This window comes from Peromyscus leucopus, chromosome 16_21, assembly GCF_004664715.2.
Source record: "Peromyscus leucopus breed LL Stock chromosome 16_21, UCI_PerLeu_2.1, whole genome shotgun sequence".
NCBI lineage: Eukaryota > Metazoa > Chordata > Mammalia > Rodentia > Cricetidae > Peromyscus > Peromyscus leucopus.
The window spans coordinates 34001497-34025059 of record NC_051084.1 but is presented as its reverse complement, the minus strand read 5'-3'; the positions used below and the strand labels follow the sequence as shown (position 1 = coordinate 34025059).

At 40.5% G+C, this 23563-nt stretch overlaps 1 protein-coding gene across 2 annotated transcripts in view; it reads right to left on the bottom strand.

Annotated features, from left to right (window-relative positions):
* The window catches only part of P4ha1 (prolyl 4-hydroxylase subunit alpha 1), a 57486-nt gene that overhangs the window by 5675 nt on the left and 28248 nt on the right, over positions 1-23563 (bottom strand). Inside the window, exons 7-12 of one of the 2 annotated variants that reach the window (XM_028892429.2) lie at positions 21493-21689; positions 18925-19101; positions 16501-16571; positions 5797-5896; positions 2540-2593; positions 661-726 (exon numbers count right to left, since the gene is read on the bottom strand). In XM_028892429.2, the coding sequence (XP_028748262.1) occupies positions 661-726; positions 2540-2593; positions 5797-5896; positions 16501-16571; positions 18925-19101; positions 21493-21689 (665 nt within the window). Of the gene's footprint in view, positions 1-660; positions 727-2539; positions 2594-5796; positions 5897-15283; positions 15355-16500; positions 16572-18924; positions 19102-21492; positions 21690-23563 lie in introns of both variants that reach the window. The other variant, XM_028892430.2, reaches the window with a different exon arrangement.

Below are 23563 nucleotides of genomic sequence, written 5' to 3'. Positions count from 1 at the left end.
AATGTGAGTGCTGATTAACAGACATGTTCAGTTTGTGGAAAACTGTAAAGCTACATGTCTATAGTATGTGCATATGTAGATAATGTATCTACAGAAATAGTCCATATTCTAAAATACTGAACATCTCCAAGTACTAGGACTATCAATATTTTTTTTGTTGGAGTTTTGGTTTTGTTTTTTAAGACAGTCTTTCACTGTGTAGCCCTAGCTGTCCTGGGACTCATTCTGTAGACCAGGCTGGCCTTGAACTCACAGAGATCTGCCTGCTCTGCCTCCTGAGTGCTGGGATTAAAGGCAGGCACCACCATTGCCAGGAAATAATTTTTAAACAACACCCTTCCCCCTCAGAGACAAGGTCTCATAATCAATGCTGGCCTCAAACTCACTATATACCCAAGGATGACCTTGATCCTTCTGCCTTCCAAGTACTGGGACTGCAGGCATGCAGCCCTATGCCTGGCCTATGACATGCTAGAAATCAAACCCAGGCCTTCCCGCACACTAGACAAATCATGGAGCCTCACACCCTCAGGCCTTTTTCTGTTGGAGACCCAGGCTGACATGACTCTGTAGTCGACAGGAGTGACCCCACATCAACTTCATGTAACACGGCAACATCAAGGAGTCATGCAATCCAATCTCAATTTAGCTGTAACTTACATAGAACAGCCATGTAGCAATTCTATTTCCTGTCCCGAGCTCTCTGAAAGCATCCGGCTCATCTTTCTGTGGATAAAGCAGTGAACAGAATGGTGTACAACTCAGTAATGTGAATACTCCAGGGACACAGTAGTAGCAGGAAGTTAAAGAACATACCCCCAATGCACCACCAGTGAGCTGTGCCCACACTAGCCTCCCAGTGCTGGAATCAGCCCACACACTGGATGCTTGGGCAAAATTATCAGAGAAAACAAACTCTAGACCTGTTTTCTGAATGAATCAATAGTGTGTTCTTCCATGTAATGGTGTTAGCAGAAATTAAGGATGGAAGAAGGAAGGGGGTATGCAGTAACAGAACAGTACTTCAGGGGGACTTATGACGAACAGTGATATGCCTCAGACATGACAGGAATTACATAAAGTCACATGTATGAGAGTGCAGAGCCATATGCAAACCTAAGCAGAATTGGTGACATCATAATGGCACGTTCTTGGCTTGCTACTGAGCTACAGTTAAACAAGACCTCAACCTCGGGGTGGGACACGGAAGGGTCCCATACACTTACTTGCTACTTCCTAGGAATCAAAGACGATTATCTCAAATAGTGTGTTTTAGTTTTGTGATGTGGGGCTTTAACCTGACATCACCAAAACCCCTGACATGTTCCAGTATCGGGAATAAGAGGAAAAGAGACAAAAGTGTGGTTTTTGCAGGATTCCCCAGAAGAGCACACAGGGACCTGAGCTAAGTCAGTAGAGAGCTGCTGCAGGCCAGGACTGTTGCTACCCTGAAGAGGCGAGCTTGTGGAATCACACAGCATGGTATCAGAAAGGTCAGCGATTATGCGGAGACCTGATGAAATGAAGACTTGATAATGACACACTCTAACAGTCTCGTGTCCACTCAGCTCCCAGACTCCAGTTTCTCTCTCATCTCACACCTATCGCCCGGTTCAGTTCTCTCAGCTCTCATCTCTTTTACAAGTTAACATTTTTCTATTTAGAACTTCCCTTTGCTTATTTTTTAAACTTCTGCTGCCCCTTATTGATTTTTTAAGGACCACACACAGTGACTGAGTGGGCGTCTGCCTGCTGCTTGCTACAGTCTCCAGACTCACCTTATCCACAGATTTTTTTTAAAATTTGCTTCTGCCACACTCCACACTGAGAAACATTACCAAACTGAGCAACTTTAATCCTTCCCATGAGGCCAGGTCTACGCTTTAATCAAACTCCTTCCTAGGGAACAGTTCCCCTCTGGAAGCAGGTGTTAAGGCGTCTTTTCTTTCCTAAAGATGGGACCTGACTAGAGGCCTATGGGCAAACCTCTCAGAGCTCCAGGCGCTGACAGGAGTGCTCCTTCACACCTCATCCACAACTGTCTTTGTTCAGTGTGTCTGCGGGAAATAACCTTTCATTCTTCCAGGCTCACCAATGCACTGAACTAAAACGTCTTCAATGTTTTTGAGTGCTTTTGCTATTCTTTTCTGCAGAGACTTCTCAAGATCTCCTGGCACAACTTTCAAGCAGTCAACGGGTTTTTATATGAAGACAGAATCCACAAAGGCATTCTGCCTGACCACACCTCAGTTCCTCTGCACCCTCTCCTCAGCTGGGCCCCGGTTTCGGACCTTTTCATGCTTATCCCTCCACCCTAGTATCTCATCAGGCTCCTGTCCCTGTGCAGCAAGATAGCCCAATCACTGCTCGGTCATCGGCTCCCTATGCCCACTGTCCCCTGCCCCATAACCTGGAGTTCAGCTTAGTCTCTCACTGAAATCCTCATTACATCCCCACTAAAGTCTGCCTGTCTTAAACAAGCACCACGAAGATCTATCTTTAAATATGGAGTACCTAAAGTGGATTTAGTTTCACATACCCGTGCAAAGTCAAAATGGGGTTCATACTGTCCTCCAACTCCATAATTTGCTACCTGAAGGAAAGAAACAAAACATGAATGAGAACTATTAATATTACCATTCAAGGGCCCAGAGTTTGCAAAGCAAGACTGAGTTCCGGAGTCCAACCTCTAGTAACAAGGGGGGGGGGGAGAAACCAAGATTAATATTCAAAAATTCTTAAGAGCCCCCATTTTGACCTCTTATATAGTTAGGTAAACTTTAAAAACTATTTTGTGTGTGTGTACACGCCTTCATGATTATATGTGCATCATATGTGCTGGAACCTGTGGAGGCAGGAAGGGGGCATCGGGTCCTCTGGAAATGGAGTTACAGGAGATTGTGAGTCACCATGTGTGTGCTGGGAACTGAACCCCAATCCTCTGGAAGAGCAATAAGTACTCTTAATCACTCAGCCATCTCTCCAGCCCAATGCACTTTAACAAAAATAAATTTTCTTTTACATAATTTTCATCATTTTAGGTTAAAGGGGAGAAGTCCATACCAATGTAATCATTCCTGCTGTAGGGTCCTAATAATCCAGATGTTCCCCATGATGCCCCAGTAAAAGCGGCATTTGTTCTAAGTCCACATCACAGTTATAACTTAGGACACAATATAAAATGAAAATGTTTTCTTTCACTATCCTCCATCACAAAATCAAATGCTGACAAATGGACAGTTAAGAGCACCACCATGACAGAGAAGACACCATCTGTAAATTATTACACTGTTACTTGCTATGTTGTGGAAACAATTGTATCCTCTAGGAAGGAGAAATGTATCAATTCTCTAGTAGGGTAAACAGATTAGGTCAGAAAAAAACACATCAAAATGGTTTTTAAAAATAATGAGATCAAATACCCAGGAGGATGATCAGAGACTGGATGACAAGTTCAGCAACTCTGATCCAGGCTGCCTGCTTTGCAGTGGCCGTCAGCTCAGCTGCTGTGCTGTACTGACTAAGGGCACGAGGCGCAGGGCCTGCTCCAGTTCTTCCTGGAACAACTTACTACCGGAAGGGCTGTCACAGACAGCACAGCGGGACCCGTGTCACCTGCCCACCGCAGTGACAAACCTATGTGACAGTGGACAGAGACGGCAGTACAGCACAGCGGAGAGCATGAAGACACAAATGCCAACAAGGGAGATGTGCCCACTCTTGTCTGAGAGACCAGGCAAGCAGCCTGGGGACCTTCCTGATGGCAGGTGAGTGGAAGGAGGAGAATGTCACCTCAGATACTTCCGGGTACTGAGAGCACAAAGGACAAAACCAACTCAGAAGGGCGACGTGTCACAAAATGGAAGTCCACAAAAAAACTGGGACAAGTACCATTCAAACCATTTTTTTAAACAAAAAGTACAACACGTTGGTTCTCCATTATTGCTAATGTTGTAAATTGTCAGGACGATTAACTAGAAAACAAGTCTTTTCAGCCAATGGACCTGGGAAAATTGATAAAAGAAATGAAACTGGAGCGGCCTCACCATACCACATATGAAACACCATCCAAAGGGACCTAAGACTCGAATGTAAGTGATAATAGAACTCTTCAGGGCCAAGGGTAGATAGAGTGTGCGGTCACACGCTTGAGACCACAGACTTGGTTCCGAGCGCACTGAGGAAGAGAACGAAGCTCTCACTACAGGAGGAAACTCAAGTGCTGGCTGTGGATCACGTGACACAAGCAGCAGGAAGTGTCGGAAAAACTGCAGCAGCGAGACTTGTGGGTAGAGGGCTTAGGGTAAGAGTGCTGGCAGGCAGGAGGCCCCGAGGGCGGGGTCCCGGCACCCATGTTTGTAGAAGCAGGGCCCAGCTGGGGCTGTGAAGCCCAGCCCTGGGAAATGAGGTGAAAGTCTGCAGAGGGACAGGAGGATCACTGGGGCTCACTGACTAGCCAACCTAACCGAGGCTCCAGCTTCAGTGAGACCCCATCTCAAGGGTCGCCCAACACCTGACTTCCTCGTGGGTGTGCAAAAACACGAACCACACATAGATTAAAACTTGTGTTAATGGACACCACTGAGAAAGTGAAGATAGGTCACAGAACAGGATTTACTATCTACAAGTCAGTTGTCCGACAAGGGACTAGTATCCAGGATATATAAAGAACACAAATCAACAGAACAGGAGAAATGACCAATAAGCCTGTGAATGATGTTCAGTATCGTTATTCATCAGGAACACGCAAGGGAACCTTAATAACAGCAGTTCACACTCACTGTGCATGCTGCACTAACACCAGAAAAGGACAGTGTTAAGGAGGTTCATGTGTTGCTGTCACATCCACTTTGGAAAACAGCTTGAAAGCTCTTCAGATGTTAAGTGCAGGGCTGCCACATGAGTTCACTCTCATTTGTACACACACTCACTAAACACACATGGGAATTTCCCATGTTTGGTCCTACAAAAACTTGCATGCACAATTAGTCACAGCAGCAAAAAAGCAGAAGTAACCCAGATATCCATCAACTGATGAGCAGACAGATAAAAGGTAACCCCACAAAAGGGACCATGCTGTTAAAAGAATAAAGTAGGGATACATGCTGCAACATAAATAACATCTTAGCAACATAATTTTTAGTGAAAGAAATCTGATATAAAGGTCACAAGTTAAGAAATTCCTATATACAAAATATCCAGAATAAGTATATTCATAGAAGCACAAAGTAGCCAGTGGTACCGGGGCCTGGGAAGGGGAATAGGAAGTTACTGCTCAGGGTATGGACAGTTTCTTGCTAGGGTGATGAAAACATCTGAAATTAAATCATGGTGATGAGGTCACAACCAAGTAAATATACCTAAACCAAGGTAAAATGTATGACACCCAATTATACCTCAATTTAAAGAATACCTTTTAAAGAGCCAAAGTCACCCTAGCCAGGCTGGGTCCAGGAATTAACAAGAAAAATTAGGGACAAGTATGATGGTTCAGTGGGTAAAGGCCACCAAGCCGGGTAACTTGAGTCCAGTTCTGAGGACCCACAGCATATACATACGTATGCATGTACCATGACAAATATAATTTGAAAATTTTAAAGTTAAGCATATGCTTAATGTTAAGTTCAGTAATAGGTATCTTTCAAATTTTCAATTTCTGCAGTGGATTAGGTGTTTTGAATGCTTGGCTTACAGGGTCGCTTGTACAAGTAAAGCACCGTCTGTTCATTGCAGGAAATCTATAGAAGAACCTCCTGGAGAAGCAGGAATAACTTTAGATGTGCTGCAGTTGCTTACCTGTAATTCCTCTGCTGTGGAAACATCTAGTCCTGTGAGATCTTGTATTCTCATGTTAATTCTAGACACCACAGGGTCTTCATAGCCAGCCAGCCAAGCACTAGGACAAGAAAATATCAGTTTTATGGCTACTGTTTCATTAGATAAAAGCCCAAGAGCTGCCACTTTCAAAGCAACACAGAGGACATCAAACTTCTTCAACACAGTGTTAGAGATCAAATCCAGCGAGGACACTGCATGCTAAACCAATGTCTACCATGACACTTCCTTCTTACCCTTAGTTTTCTGAGTTTCACTGTGGAGTTCAGGCTGGCCTTCATCTGCAGCTTCCCTTGATTCAGTCTCCCAAGTACTAGGACAACCTATGTACACTACCACACCCAGCCAGATAATAAACTTGCAGCTCATCTGCTTGATCTGCTCGTCTGACAGATTTTCACTAATAGTTTCTTAATGGTGACACATTCTGCAGTTAGAGGAAATCCCACGTTGCATTTCTATGAAATACTGCATTAATGGAGGAAACTATTAATGCTACTTCCTATATTGAGAATCCTCCTGCCCTCTCTCCTTTTCTCTCTTGAGACAAGGCCTCATTTTATTGCCTCATCTCCAACTTCTGGGCTTGAGGAATCTTACCCAGTCTCCTGAACAGCTGGAACTGCTGGGGCACACCACCTATTTACACTGAAATTTTCTGGACATTTCAGAAAAATACATATTAAGCTGGAAACAATTATTTCTTCTACATACAGTATAGAAGCTGACTAGAGTAGGTCAAAGGGTATGGGGACAAATTCATGCATTATATGCTTAGATAAGTTTTATACATACATTGCTGGCAGGAAAATAAAATGGTGCAGACATTATAGAAAACAGTTTAGCACTTCCTTTAAATGTTAGACATAGTTTACCACCAGCAATTCTACGTCTATTTAGATACTCAAGAAAAACGAAATCATAAATACAGAAATGTTCATAGCAACATTATCAGCCAAAAAGTAACAACCTTATTAATGTTCATCAATTTATGAACAGACTCATTACAAATGTAGTAAATCTAAAAACATGAATTATTGTGCCATTAAAGGAATAAAGCAAGGATGCATGCTGTAACATAAAATCTTAAAAACATGTGAAGTGAAAGAAGCTAGATACAAAGGGCCTCATGCTCTATGACTCCACTCATGTGAAATATGCAGAACAGGCAATCAATATGGAAAGCAATTACTGGTTGGCATGGGGTGGTATGGAGTGGGGGTAGGGTGGGTAATGAGTAACTCCATTCATGGATTCATGATTGGGGGTGTGTGTGAAACATGTTTAAGGAGTCTGGGGAAATGGCTCAGTGGATAAAGTGTCCAGGTCCTTAAGAGACAGAGACTGAATCCTTACATAAGCTGGCTAGGTAGACTAGCCAAACTGGCAGACTCCAAGTTCAGCAAGAGATCTTCAGTTAAAAAAAAAAAGTACAGAAAACAAGAAAGACTCCTGACATCAACCTCTGGTCTCCACATGACGCATGAAGAAAGAAATCTGTGTTTAGTGAGTGTCACTATATAAAAACGCCTGGAACTAAATGATAACTGCACAACTGAAAGGCACGTTTTTGAAAGGTGTATTTGACAGCGGTGGCTGAAGTAGATGCTGCTTCAACCCCAGGATTTGGGAAGTTGAGATAGTACTGAGAATCTGAAGTCACCCTCAGCTACAGAAGAAACCCCTGCCTGAAAAGCAAAACTTAGTAAAAATCTAAAAAGTAAAAACAATGCTGGACAGTGGTGGCACACACTTTTATCCTAGAACTCAGGAGGCAGAGACAGGTGGATCTCTGAGTTCAAGGCCAGCCGGGTCTACAGATTTGATTAAGATCCAGGACAGCCAGGGTTGTTACACAGAGAAACTCTGTCTCCACAAAAAGGACTAAATAATTAAATAAAATTTTTTAAAATGTAAAAATAAGGCTGGAACAATGGCTCATCAGTTAAGAGCATTGGCTGCTCCTCCAGAGAACCTGGGTTTGGGACATGGTAATTCCAGTTCCAGGGTATCTGATGCCTTCTTCTGGCCTCTGCTGGCACCAGGCATGCCATGCATTTATGCAGACATATTTGCAAAATATCCATATTCATAAAGTAAAGTTAAAATGAAAAAATTTTAAACATAAAATAAAAGAGTGAATTTTGTGACTTGGAAGCTGTACCGCCAATGTAAGGCCGAGGGTGAACCTCAGATCTTAACCAAGATGGAACCCCAAGTTCCAGTATGTCCTTTGTTCTGCTTCTGACCAGTCCATCAACATTTTCTTCCTTCTCATTAAGCTCTGATTCCACAGTCCATTGTTTTAACAGTATTCTTGCTAAAAACCTAACTTAACTGTCCAGTAAAAAGAACAATTCTGTATCACTTTTCCATCTCTTTTATTATATTTTATTTTGTAGTGCTGAGGATGAAACCCAGGACCTTACATATGCTAGGCAAACATTTTAACACTGAAGGGATACTCAGCCCTAATATTTTATTTACATTAATCACAAAATAAGGTTACTGTATGTTCTAGTGAAGTTCCATGAAGCCAGTTTTGAATGGTGAGTCTGTGCTTATCACAACATGAAATTTACCACCCAAAGACAGAAACCAACTTCTACTTCCACTTCTCCGACAGCTCCCAACTTTTTAAATGCCTATTGTTTGTTTTGAGACAGGATCTTAAGTGGTCAGGCAGGCCTTGAACTCACTGTGAGCTGTACTCCCAATCCTCCGGCATCCACCTACCCACTCTAGTAATTCTATATGCACTGCATCCTCCATTAAAAATTAAATAGCCAAAATCTTCCTTTTGGACTCATAACAGGGCTTGTACTTTCAATTACTTCAATTAAAAAAATTACATTTTTTAAAAGCAAGATTCCTCTACTTTAAATAATCCTGACTTTTCTTTTTAACATACAAATCTTAAAAGCATCACAGGAAAGTTGGCTGAGGAATAAACAACATCCTCCATTTGGGCGACAGTTACAGACCACCACAGGAAGATGTCAGTAATCCAATCTGAACACTGTCATACCTTCCACAACACAGATGTGAAAACTAACATGTTACAATTAGCTAATAAAACATCAATATACTGTTCCTTTGTAAAGGCAAATGATAATGCTGGGCTTATAAAATACTAGTTCCTAGGAGCAACATTTCCAATTTCTAATAATAATTCTTCTTCTTTTTTTTTTTTTCCTTTTTCCCCTGAAACAGGGTTTCTCTGTATAGTTTTGGTGAGTGTCTTGGATCTCTTTCTGTAGACCAGGCTGGTCTCAAACTCACAGAGATCTGCCTGGCTCTGACTCCTGAGTGCTGGGATCAAAGATGTGCACCATCACCACCCAGCAATAATTCTTTAAGTGCTTGATGGTTGGCAAAGACTAATTAGCTAGACTGAAAAATTTAGTCTTCATAGGATAATTAAGCAATAATAATACTATACACCTGTCCACTTTGATTCTCTCCCTTTGAAAACCACTGTTTAACCCATTAGAGGGCAGTGATGCTAAACATTGGGGCATTTTTAAACAATCTGAAATCATTGAAATTTATGCCATTCTGGCAGGGTGTGGTGGCTCCTGCCTTTAAGCCCAGCACTCTGGGGCAGAATGAGGAGGATCTCTGTTAGCTTGGAGGCTAGTCTGGTCTACACAGCAAGTTCTAGAACAGCTAGGACTACATAGAGACCCTATCTCAAAAAACAACAAACAAAAACCCCAAATTCTGCATATTTGCTTTAGTATTATAAAACTACTTTTAGATTCTTATACTTGCTCCTTAGCAACACAAGTAAACTAATTTTAGGCGGGGCTGGAGAGATGGTTCAGGGGTTAAGAGCAATGGATGTCCTTCCAGAGGTCCTGAGTTCAATCCCAGCACCCATATGGTGGCTCACAACCATCTGTAATGAGATCTGGCACCCTCTTCTGGCCTGCAGGTATTCATGCAGACAGAATACTGTATACATAATAAATAAATCTTTAAAAACACCCTAATTTTAGGCATAAATGTCATATTATGTTTATGACATATAAATATAATTATGAAATTATAAATAAATGATTGTCGGAAATCATTACTTCAGAGTGAAAAATTGAAAATTATCTCCAAGAATAATCCACCAAAATCAAAGACCCTTCCTCCTAGTTAAAGCCGACTGTTTACTTTTACAGCAGGATCTGTGCTACAGCAAGCTGACTTCAGAATTCACCCAACTTCACTGTCTTTTCACAGTGCCTAACTGAACCTTTCAAACCTTAAGTTCCATTCATCTCATCTAGCCATTTATTCAGCCGGCAATAAGAGGTAAGTGTTGTTTTGTTTTTGGCTGGGGGGTATTTAGTTTTCCTATAGAAAAAGACAGACATGATTTACCTGCTTAATGTTACATATAGTTTGAATTCTTGGAATCAAGCAATCCTGCCTTAGCCTCCCAGTTAGCTGAGACTACAGGTACCCATCACGGCCAGCCTGAACTTTTTTAAACAGTAGCAAACTTCCATGTGTGCCCTGCCAAAGAAAATTCCATTTGCTGGAATGCTGGAACCTTTCCTTCTACACAAAATGATATATTCACTTGGAATGTTACAAAGTGCAGATGTTGCTAGAGCAAAAGGGATTATTACATTAACTGACATCAGAACACATATTTTCTTCTGTGAAACCCTTTTCTCATAATTTATAAGGGAAACAAAATGTTGGGTTTATTTATAACTTCAAATTTTAATATAAACTTCAAATTTCAAGTTTTCACAACTATGTTCAGTGGCTCAGACCTGTACTAGGGTACTCCCAAGTATCAGGGAGGTTGAGACAGGAGGATCACATGTTCAAGGCAAACTGCATCAATACCTTACTAAGGCCCTGTCTCTAAATAGAGCAAAAGAAGAGGACCAGGGACACAGTGCAGGGTGGAGCGCCTGCTTAGCACACAATCACTGGCACACAAAGAAAGCTTGACTTCCACTAGTGATAATAAGTATCTGGATCTACCGACCTACCTGCCTACCTACCTGCCTGCCTACCTACCTACCTACCTGCCTGTCTACCTACCTGCCTGCCTGTCTACCTACCTGCCTGCCTGCCTGCCTACCTACCTACCTACCTGCCTACCTACCTACCTACCTACCTGTCTACCTACCTGCCTGCCTGCCTGCCTACCTACCTACCTACCTGTCTACCTACCTGCCTGCCTGCCTACCTACCTACCTACCTACCTGTCTACCTACCTGCCTGTCTACCTACCTACCTACCTACCTACCTACCTGCCTGCCTACCTACCTACCTACCTACCTGTCTACCTACCTACCTGCCTGCCTACCTACCTACCTGTCTACCTACCTGCCTGCCTACCTACCTACCTGCCTGTCTACCTACCTGCCTGCTTGCCTGCCTACCTACCTGTCTACCTACCTGCCTGCTTGTCTACCTATCCATCCATCTATTCATTCATTCATCTGTGAAATTCTTCCTCTAATAGTAAATAACTTTTATTTGTTAAAGTATACTCAATATTTCCAGTGGGAAGCTTCTTTAACAGCTAAGGTCTGTCTCTCAAAGCTTATTTTTATTTTGATACGTTTCTTTACAAATAAATATTAAAGTCATTGAAATATAAAGTTCATTTTTCACTAGTTCATTTAAAATACACCATACTTCGCCAAGACTGGTCAAAATTATTCTCAGGCATTGCATGCTACTGGCTGGAAGCCTTCTGTTGCCACTTAGAATGTATAACATCAAGTATGACTTTGCCTTTCTCAAATAACCTGATAAAGCCACTTCTCAGGGTTATAAAACTAGAATACTTAAACAGGAAGCCTGAAATGTTTGAGAGTAGTTAGCTTTAAGAAAACAAATATTTGTGGATCACTTTCAACAGAAGTTATTTGAAACCAGTAAGAACCAAATGATGTACTTGGCTGAGAATTCCTTCATCATGTCTATTTTATATATAGAAAACTTTTTAAAATGTCATCCAAAACACTTCATTCATGAAAGTTTGGTTTTTTAATTTTTAAGCTTATAATAGAACTGTATCATTTCCCTTTCCTCCTTTGAAGTTTTAAATACTCCTTAGAAGCATCCAAATCAGGAGAACCTAAAATACTTACTAACTTTATGACTGTGAAAATGTCAAACCCATGTGCAAGTCTCTGAAATGTAGAAACAGCTTTTGGGGGATACTTTGTTTTGAGACAGGGTCCCCTATGTACACTAGGGTAACCTCAAACTCACAGATTCCCTGGTCTCGGCCTCCTGAATACTGGAATTACAAGCATGCACAGCCACACTTGGCCAAAGAAGGTCATATTTAGATTCAGTAACAGAATGGAAAATCAGTCTGGGATTAACTTGAAATTAAGATTGATTATAGTTCACAGAAGCACAGTAAATCATGTCTTAGAACAAATTCACCCAAATTAGTTTTTTGCAAATCCTCACTATCTGTTCATGTTCCTTAAGGATAACTGCTCTGATTATTAGTAGATCTAAAGCAGACTATGGCTAACTTTAATTCATCCACGTCTCTGTTAAGTTTGTGGCAAGCAGGCCACAGAAGTCTGACCACTAAGACCTGGACACAGAAATGCCAAGTGTCTGAAGAAGTGGACCCAGCTAAAGTCCCTCCAGTTTATTACTGTTAGAGCACGTCACCATTACTCAACCATTTACGTTATCAAATGGTTTTCTGTTTCTTTGGGTCTTCATTTCTGAAAGCCTTAAGTCATGAAAAAGTCTTAAGTCATTAAGTAACTCTGTTCACTTCTCTCTTGGTAATCTTTCTTGTTAGAGAGAACTCAACCACGAGAATGCTAGGAAACCTGCAACTCTTCCTTCCTCTACTCTTTTTGGCACAAGAGCCAAGGAACAGTACAGAGAGAGACAGAAAACCAGAACATGTATGCCACATTTATGTTCATGCTTAACACATGAAGGGAATGTTACTTTGCCAAATAAGTAAAAAAATAAGTAAATAAAAGGAGTATGGCAATGTTGAATCTGATCACCTAGGCCGTCTCTTTCCTTTTGCTATACCAATAATCTTTGATTTTTTCAGTACTTTCTAAAATACTTATTAAAATTTACATATTTCTTTGTACTGTTTCTTAACTGATAACTTTCAATATCACTTTAATAGTTTCAAATTATTTCATCCTGTTACTTTAAAAGTGTTGATAACTTCTAGGAAATTATTTTTATGTTAAATATATTTAACATACAACACCACACTGATTTGTTGCTCACTATTATTTAGTGTTAGAAAAACATGAACAGGACCAGTGAGGGGTATAAATGCTGCCGAGCCTGATGTCCTCAGCTATCCTGGTTTTGTGTAACCCTGAATACCTTAGAATTCGATATGCAAACCAGAGTGTCCTCAAATTCATAGAAATCCTCCTGCCTCTGCTTCCTGAGTGCATGCACCATCACAGCAGCTTACAAAATGCCCTGTGATCTCCGTATGTGCACTACATGCAGCATGTACGTGACTGTACACAAACATGCACATGTACACATAAATAAAATGTACTTTATCACATTTTTAAACAATGAACACAATACTTGGCAATCCTACACCATTCCTCCTCCCTGTACCCAGAACTTGATTCATTCCAATCTCCTAGTCAGTGGTCCTCAGGAGGCAGAGTAGGAGGTCAGTGGGGACTTGGCCTACCACAGCACAACAAGCAACTTAACTTTCCCTACACTCTGGTGACGTTTAGTGAGTGCCCGAGATGGTGCTAACCGTGCTCAAATAGCCAACAACAAAGAATGGCCTGATTCAAACTATCAATTGTCAACCATGGTGGCACTTGCCAACAGGAAGATGCTGACGAGGATGAAGCAGGATGACCACAAGTCCAATGCTAGCCTAAGCTGGAAACAGATGAGAGGCCCTAGGTTCAACTTCCAGTGTTACAAATTAACAATAAAAAAGGTTTTAAAGGTCAAGCATGTTAATTTGAGGAATCTTATTCTAGAGTTTTAATTTTATACCCAAAAGTTCATTTTTCAGTCTCGTTCCCGAATACAAAAATATTTATAACTGATAAAACTATAAATTTCCTGTTACATAAAAGCTTGTGTTAAAAATACTATCCTTAGCTGGGCAGTGGTAATGTATGCCTTTAGTCAATCCCAGCACTTGGGAGGCAGAGCCAGGCGGATCTCTGTGAGTTCAAGGCCAGGCTGGTCTACAGAGTGAGATCCAGGACAGGCACCAAAATTACAAAGAGTAACCCTGTCTCGAAAAACCAAACTAGCTTTAGGGCAGGTAAAATAACTCAGATCATGCCACGAAAGCCTGAGTTCCATCTCTGTTTTTTTTTTTAAAAGGTCTGTAATTCCAGCCCTCCTATGCAAAGATGTGATGTAAAGACAGGAAGACTCAGTTACATGAAGATCAGGAGCCAGTTAGTCCTGAGTAAACAGCATGGCAGATGTAGCAAGAAAGACCATGGCTCAACAAGGTGGAAGGAGAGATCCAACTCACAAATTCAGAGAACATCTGACTCCTACATGTCTACCTTCGGGTGCGCTCACGCACACGCACGCACGCATGCATGCATGCATGCATGCACACAAAATCAATAAATCAATAAAAAAAACCCTTTAAAACAAATTTAAAAAGCAGTAGCTTCAGACTGAGTTATTTCAACTAGTATTAGTACATATTAATCTAAGCAATTGATTAAACAATTACTATCAAATACATTTAAACGTTTATAATGAGATGGGGAGGGCTTGTATTTATCTCTATATTTGTTGCATCTGTGGAAAAATTTAACTAGGGTTAGAATCAAACAGAACTCCATTGAATGACATTTGTTTTCATTTCTGACCTGAGGAACCTTTACCACACAGGCGAGTCAGTGCTGTACTAACCTTACTCAGGGTTACTTACTCAGCTGAGCTGCACCACAGTCTTAAAAATTACTTCTAGGGTTGGGGATTTAGCTCAGTGCTAGAGCGCTTGCCTAGCAAGCGCAAGGCCCTGGGTTCGGTCCTCAGCTCCGAATTGTAAAAAAAAAACAAAACTTCTAAATGTTGCTAAAAGGAAGGAATTTGAAACTGACTTGTAGCCGCTTCACTGTCCTTCCAGGCACTCCTTTCACAGTTCCTGGTGACACACAGAGAACTCACAGCAGAGTCTACCTTGGGCCTTGCTCTGTGCAGAGCCTTTAAGGCGTTCTCAACATGAGACACTCGTGTGCACTGAGCACTGCCAGGGCCTGCCTCACCAGGCATTTATACTGATCAGGGATTTGGAAAACACCTGTAACCGCCCGTGTCTGCTGACTGGTCCACCATGAGAACTGAGCACAGATATCAAAACCGTGCCCTGACATCTACATCTTAGAAACAAAATCATCTTTTGTCAAAATGAGATTCTCAAGAAAGAACACTCCACGTATGCCTCACGTTCTGTCCACTGCTCCCTTACCTCTTCGACACTCTGTACTGTGCTGTGGTCAATTTCCCCGTCTCAGGGTCATGTACTGTAGCTCGGCTCAGCTACAAGAAGAAAAAAGAGAAAGGACAAGGGCTTACACTCCAGCAGGCCGTGTGGGCTTTGTTCACGCAGGTTGGTTTTGCCAAGCCACAGGTGATTGGAAGGATTCCGATTGGTCTGCATGGTGGGTAATGGTTCGAATCAGCAAAACATTCAGGAAGGTGGCAGAAGATCAGCCCCTTCTGAGTCAGGAGGAAAATGGCTGACGGAATTTGATTGTAAATGTATTTATTGTCCTTTCACTTTTTTGAACTAAAATCATTTGAGGCTGTATGGAAATGATCTGCAGCAATGGGTTTCACAGGAACTTCCCCCAGGTCTAGAAGTTTAATGTTCTTCAAATAGAGTTTCAAAAGTATTCTACATGAGATCATCATTTTAAAACTTTCATCAAGACAAAACTGTTTTTCAGTCTCTCTGCATCACTCAGATCAACAGAGATCACAAGTCGTTTGGAAGACTGAACTGCTCTTTCCACAGCCAACTTTTGGGCTAGTGACTTTTTTTTTTAGATTTTTTAAAGATTTATTTATTTATTATGTATACAGTGTTCTGCCTGCATATGTCCCTGCAGGCCAGAAGAGAGCACCAGATCTCATTACAGATGGTTGTGAGCCACCATGTGGTTGCTGGGAATTGAACTCAGGACCTCTGAAAGAGCAGCCAGTGCTCTTAACCTCTGAGCCATCTCTCCAGCCCCGACTTTTTTTTTTAATGAAAAACTCCAGTAAGAACAGATGACTCCACAATGACCATGGCAGATTAAAGTGGACAATCACCACAGAAGAGGGTGTGAGGCACTGTAGTCCTCTACCCCAGATTAACCCACGGCTTCTTTTTCTTTATTTCCCACTCTCACAAAACAGAGGGAAACAGAAAAGGACCAGGCAATTTCCTGGGTGTTTAATACCTGATCTTAAATACAGAGCACTCAGTTCCTGAGACATGAGACCAAACAGGTCAAAACAGAACTTCTAGTTAACGGGAGCCTGTGAAACACAAAGCATGCGTCCATGCATCACTCTTGATATGTGGAAGGCGGCCACTTGAGCTGGAGACTGGAAATGACCTACTTCTATAAATGACAAGACTTCTGGTAGGATGTCCAAATACTCTAGGAGGAAAAATATGCAGCGTATGTCTCTTACCTTTTGCTAATTCTGTAATGTACCGTCTCCAAGTCTCCTGTTATTGGGTTTGAAATGGTGGCTCGCCTCAGCTGTGAAGCCAACCATCAAAATAGTTGCATTACAAGACAAAAAATGAATCACATTTACCTAACCAGTCAGATCTCTCGGTTTTCTTTTTTTTCTTTACACAAGAGGATGAATAGAGAAAATAACTCAATACCCTTCCAATCACCTTGTGTTGAGCCTTGAAAGCCACTTAGTTTTTTTGGTGTGTTTCTTAAAAATTATTTTACTTGCTTTTGTACTACATGAATACAGGCCACATAAATAGAAAAGACTGGAAATTAAATTTCTTCAATAGTTAGAGAATGTGATAGGAAGAAAAATTCCTAAAATGTGAAGTACAACTTATAGCTGCAAGAATGGCTGTTTAAACAGTGCAGGGTAGTGGCGTACCCCTTTAATCCCAGCACTCAGGAGGCAGAGGCAGGTGGATCTCTGTAAGTTCAAGGCCAGCTTGGCCTACAGAGCTAGTTCTAGGATAGACAGGGCTACATAGAGAAACCCTGTCTGGCAAAACAAAAAACAAAACAAAACAAAAGGCTATTTGTAATTAATCGTCTACTCTAAAACCTCCGATTGTAACTCAATGAGACATGAGTTCACAAAGGTTAATATTGTCTAAAATGTGTTTTAAGGTCGTTTATCTTTTCAGGAGATGGTACGTGCTCAGTAACAGATGCAGCAAATCAGCCTTTCTGCAGGAGGTAGAAGAGCAGTGCGGCTGGGCTGAACGATGACAGCAGGACAACCATTTCAGACTCTGAAACGGGAGAGGGACTCCGCAACGACAGACAATTAACCAGCGGTCCCCAAAACAACCCCAACTAAAGGGTTTCCTTTGGAGACTTAGGCCTTGCATCTCAAAAGTGAATTCTTCACAAATATTCTACCAAGGCATACTGGTAATCTGGGTCTGACTACAAATAAAGGAGTGAATTAGGAATTCAAGCGAGAATGAGGAAATATGGAGTCACAGTAAGAGATGATTTTCGAGAATGTCCCTGGACAGCACCCAGACGCACCACATCAAATCTGCATCTGCAGTGCCATTTTTTTTTCCTTTCTTTTTTTGGTAAAACCAAAAAGTTTACGTTTGGAAAAATAATAAAACTTTAAAAATTTCAAGTTTATATGGGCAGCACAAGTTGGACTTGTGGGGTTTTTTTGTTTTTCTTTTTTTGGGGGAGGCTACAAGGGTGGGGGACATCTGAGAGGACTGGGTGCATGATGTGAAGTTCCCAAATAATCAATAAAAATATTATGTTTAAAAAATTTAGAAAAAATAAAAAAAATTCAAGTTTATCTAATCTAAGTACATATCCACAGAGCCAGGAAGCCCAGCAGCCAAATCAGCTGCCACCAGCTTTTAGAAGTAAAGACTTGAGTGTACCATAACCACTGCACTCATTCACATGCTCTCTTTGGTTATTTTTACACCAGATGGCAGAGCGGAGTAGTTAGCACAGAGACCACACAGCTGACAAATCCCAAAAAACACTTACTACCTTGACTTTTATAGAAATGTGTCAACCCCTACATATTACAAAGAAATAATAATCAGAATTTATTTAATAACTCTACAAAAGCTTGCATTTTATTATTAATCAAATGTGCTGTTTTAAAGAACAAAATGATTGAAAAGGGCAAGGACAGTGGGATAGTCTCCACATTCTCACACAAAGACAAGCTTCTGTGACCAACACTACACGTGTAGAGTTAGGTGTAACTCACGTTCGACTGCTCTTCTTATTAAGATAGATTAAAGAGGCTGGAGAGATGGCCCAGCAGTTCTTCAGAGCACTTTGTTGCTCTTGCCAAGGACTGAGGTTCGATTCCCTGCACCCACGTGGCAGAACACAACCACCTGTAACTCCAGTTCCAGAGGATCTGACACCCTCTAGCCTCTATAGGCACAGCATGCACATGGTACACGGACACACATGCAAACAAAACACCCATATCCATAAAAGAAGATTTTAAAAAATGATACAAACTAAAATTAGGAATCTATAATACTATTTTAAAATCAGCAAGATTCCTATAAAAACATACTATGTATGAAAAGTCTGACTTTGAGTGGTAGTGAAGGCTACAAAATACGTAGAAAGGTCTTCCGGTAAGACAGCAAACACATTTCTCATGTATGAAGAGAAATCTATGGTTTTCATTACTTACTGTTTAAAGCCCAGCCATAGGATGTGCTAGTTGTGCTGATAACAAACTGAGACAACTAGTATAAACCGTAACTTAACACCATTAATTTGGGGCAATAACACTTAAGACCATCTGAAGTTATGGCCACCTTAGTTAACCTTCCTGTCACCTTGCAAAGAAAAGATTATCACAAACATTCAGTCAACTGAGAAGAAAAAAAGTTACCCTTGGTTTTGCTAAGTCTTTGACGGTTTCAATTTCCGCATCAGAAATAATATCGTGGAAACGAATAATACGAGGTTTGTCCCACTCATCCTCCTGTTTGGCTGGAGCCAGAATAAATTTAGGATTCCGGTTTCCATCGTGGTAGCGACAGAACAGCTTTTTTTGTCTCCGAGGAGTCTAAATAGAAAGAAAGTAAAAAATATATTAGAATAATATCTTGCTGTCTATTCCTCTATGGGTTAGAAACAATAATTATGTTTGCACACACATACACAGATGATCTCTGGAATAGCACACAAAGCAGCAGTATCCTGTAAATGTTTTGCATCAACCAAACATTTAGGCTCTTTAAAATGTTATTAATGATTCATAGGGTTAGTGGGTGCAGCTTGGTGGCAGAATGGTTACCTGGCATATTAAAAGCACTGGGTTCAATCCCTAGCACTGAAAAATATAAAAGATTATTTTCTGGAGAAGAGGGAGGCTTCGAATAAGAAAAAAGATAATGTTTCTTATTTCCATCATTCTCTTATCAAATAAATTTTAGGTATCGTAAACATCAAGTAACATTTAAATGCTTATTTAAAAGAAAAAAAAAGTATGTCCAGCAATGCTCCAAAATCCAAAGTAACCAGGAGGCACCCAGAAAAATGCAGTTTCAAGAAGGGGGGATAAAAACACAAAATATCTAAACTAAATGAAATATTCATAATTATTTCACAGTTAAAAGCTTGTGGTAAAAATAGCAGTTATGATAACGTGTGTGTGTGTGTGTGTGTGTGTGTGTGTGATTTTTAACATGTATGTATGTGTGTATGTGCATGTGAGTGCAGTGCTCATAAGAGTCAGAAGAGTGTGTTGGTCAACTCTCCTGGAGTTACAGGTGGTTCTGTGTCACCTGTCATGGGTACTGGGACCACACTCAAGTCCCTGGAAGAGCAGCAAGCACTCAGCCACTAAAATCTCTTCCGCCCCAGTAATAGTATATTCTTAACAGCAAGTGAAAATGAGTACTTATAAAAAGAGGAAGTAAATTCTTAAAGAAATCAGGCACTTGTATTATTGAGAATGAGAACAGACAACAAAGCAAATAAATGTTTCCTTCAATCATCTATGCACACGCAGTAATGAAATAAGCTATTGTTTTATTATAAAGGCAAGGTCCCTCATACTCCAGGCTGACTTCAAACTCAAAAACCATTTGCCTCAGTCTCTTGGATGTTTGAGTGATGGTTTTACACCCATGTGCCACCATAATAAGCTTCTGGATTCTTATCTTAAACATATATGTCACATGTGACATTTAACTGTTAGATAACAAATAATTGTTTTTCTCCATGTACTTCAAGAGTCAAATCCAAGGCTTTACATCCAATCAATCTTTTATAGTGATATATTTAACAATTTGAAAAAGGGATGCTTCTCTGACTATGGGCAGAGCTGACATTCATGAGGCATACTAACAAATGTAAATTAGCAGGATTCTATATGGGTTCATAATTCCCCTTTGCTGGCTTAATCAAAGTTACTAAGGACTGGGAATGTAGTTCAGTTGGCAGAGTGCTTGCCTAGCATGCACAAAGCCCTTCTAAGTTGAATCCCTAGCAATGTATTAACTGGGCGTGGGCATAAATGCAGAAGGACCAGGTCAAAATTCCATAGTGAGTAAGATACAGAGTTACAAGCCAATAGTCTGTGATGTAGAAGATCCTGTTTCTAAAACAAGTTCAGACAGTTCACCATGGAAATTTGAAAACTAACTAGACATTTGATATTATTATGTAACTTCTATAAATCTGTAATGATGTGATTTTGAGTTCTTAATGCCTTTAAAAGGAGGAAAGATTAATTTAGGCTCATGGGCTCAGAGATTTTAGTCCATAATCCATACCACTCACTGCATCCTTTGGGCCCATGGCAAAGCAGGACACCTTGGAGAGAGTATGTGGTGCTTACCCCACAACCTGTGGCATTTTATCAGCGATACAAAGGTGCCTAACACACACACACACACACACACACACACACACACACACACACACACACAAAACACATACACACACACTAGTATTAGAAATGAAATGAACAAAACAGCTCCAGGAATCTAACAAAGTCTTCTATTCTTGCCTTGCTCATTAGCTCCCAAAGCAAAAGCAAAAATTGTTGCTAGGGATCTGTGAACCTGTCCATAATGATGCAATGTACACATATGTGGTTAGCGATTAGACTGTTAGCACTCTTCAATGCCAAAATAGGAAGCCTAGCTTTACTTTCTTAGTAGAGATAGAGAATTTAAACATTTTTTTCAAGCGTTTACACTTAGAAATACTTACTCTAAAAACTCACTAACAATGTATGTCTGCACCACAGAACAGTTTTAAAGAAGGTTCCATAATCAATTCATTTGGGGAAATAATGTGTAACATGTGCATAGTGATACATTTTCATCCGTAGTAAGGCAATAGAGCACACTACTTTGTTCAGTCATTCTGATTTTGACCTCATCTCCAGCACTATGGACAAGCACATACACATTCACACACACACAATTGACTATTTCCACTTTACCATTTTGATACCCTCCCCACGGCACAGCATTTCGTACTTCTGTCTTTCTGGCAGGTAATCCACAGCAATCCCTTTTTTCCTTGGTGTAGTTTTCTGATCAGATTGGCCATCTGAAGCAGACTTATTGGTATCTTTTTCTTTAGTCATAATATACTCAAAATATCTTAAGTTACCATTAGCTCTCTGATGTTCAGGATCTATTAAAGAGAGAGAGTATACATGGTCAAGTTTCCAGTTGTCCAATCATCAGAAAACAGGAACAAAAACACAGGGATCTAAAGTTTATCTTCTTAACTAAGATGCTTTTGAGAAAGAAGGCACTAATATAAGTTATTAGTGCCAAAACAAGATGTAAACTAGTCAATCAGGAGAGAGCCGCCCTGTACAGAAACAGCTCTGGCGACAGAGCAGTTTTGTATCTTTAGGCAGCAATTATTGCTTCTACTTTGAGAACTTTACTGATCAGCCCCCAAACAATGTTTAATTTGATGTCAAATGACACTTTAGAGTCTTACTCAGCTGGGCACAGTGGCGCACACCTTTAATCCCAGCACTTAGGAGGCAGAGGCAGGAGGGTATCTTGAGTTCGAGGCCAGCCTGGTCTACAGAGCAAGTTCCAGGATAGCCAGGGCTACACGGAGAAACCCTGTCACAGTCTTTCTCATCCATGTATTTTAAGTAAGGGAAAGATGATTCTGTGGCTACAAAGTGATCACTACGGTAAAGACAAAGTAGACCCACTTCTAACTAATATTCACCACAGACAAATGCAGACCAGTTTACATCTGAGGGCTGAGTAGACTTCAGCTCTAAATTTCTAAGTAAGAAGGAAAAAGGAAACTGAAGAGATATAATTTTCAAACATGCCAAAATTCACCAACTGCCCCAGAAATTGCTAGTGATAATTTTTAGCTACTTTCTATTCAGGAAAAACCAATCCAAACAACCACAGAGACAGAAATAAAAAGAACAGGAAGTAGATGCATCACTTGTGGTGTTAATCAAAGCGTTGTTTATAAAGTATTTTAGTTCTTCTGAAACAGATCACAGTGTATGTTATGGTATACAATAAAAGAGAAAAGTAAATGTGTGTGGAGAGGGAATATATATTACATGGGAAAAAGTTGATTCTTTTTCTCTATTAATACATTTTCTACATGGAATACAAAGTATACTTTATAATTTATTTATTTTTATTTTATTTGCATTGGTGTTTTGGTGCATGTAAATAGACTGTGTGAGGGTGTCAGATCTTGGAGCTACAGACAGTTGTGAGCTGCCATGTGGGTGCTGGGACTTGAACCCAGATCCTCTGGAAGAACAGTCATTGCTCTTAAACACTGAGCCATCTCTCCAGTCCCATATAATTTAAATCAAGAGAAAAACATACCAAAAGAAAAACAAATGTTATTTGACCTAATATCTTGACTTAGTCATTAACTGAGAAATAAACCAATTATCATAAAGTTCACTTTCAGTTCATCAATCTTTTGGAGCAGGCTCACTTTTCTAACATCATCTTAATCACAAGATAATTTATTAAATGTTCCTTCTTCATATTGTATCAAAGGCTGCCTGAAATGACTATTTTGTGTATTCTGAGACTCCGTTTCCAAAGACTGCAGCATTTCATTGGGTAGAAATCAAGAAATCTGGGCGGCTAGAGAAATGGCTGGGGTTAAAAGCACAGCTGCTTACAGGTCCAGGGCTCAGTTCCCAGCACCCACGTGCTTTCAAGGGACGTGACACCCTTTTCTGGCCTTAGTGATCACTACACACACTCAGGTGAATACTCGTACACATAAAATAAGTCATTTTTTAAAAATTCTCATACCATTTTTCTAACATTTGAATGTGAAATGCAAAAAAGAATGTTCTTCAAAGGAAAGTGGTTAGCAATTACTATGGCCACATGGTAAGTAAACATTTTCAACTGAGTTCTTCATCTAGGTTTGACTTTTTTTTTTTTTTTTTTTTTTTACCTGAAACAAGGTCCCACTGTCTGCCTGGCTGTCCTGGAACTCACTCTATAGACCAGGCTGGCCTTGATCTCACAAAGATTCACCTGCCT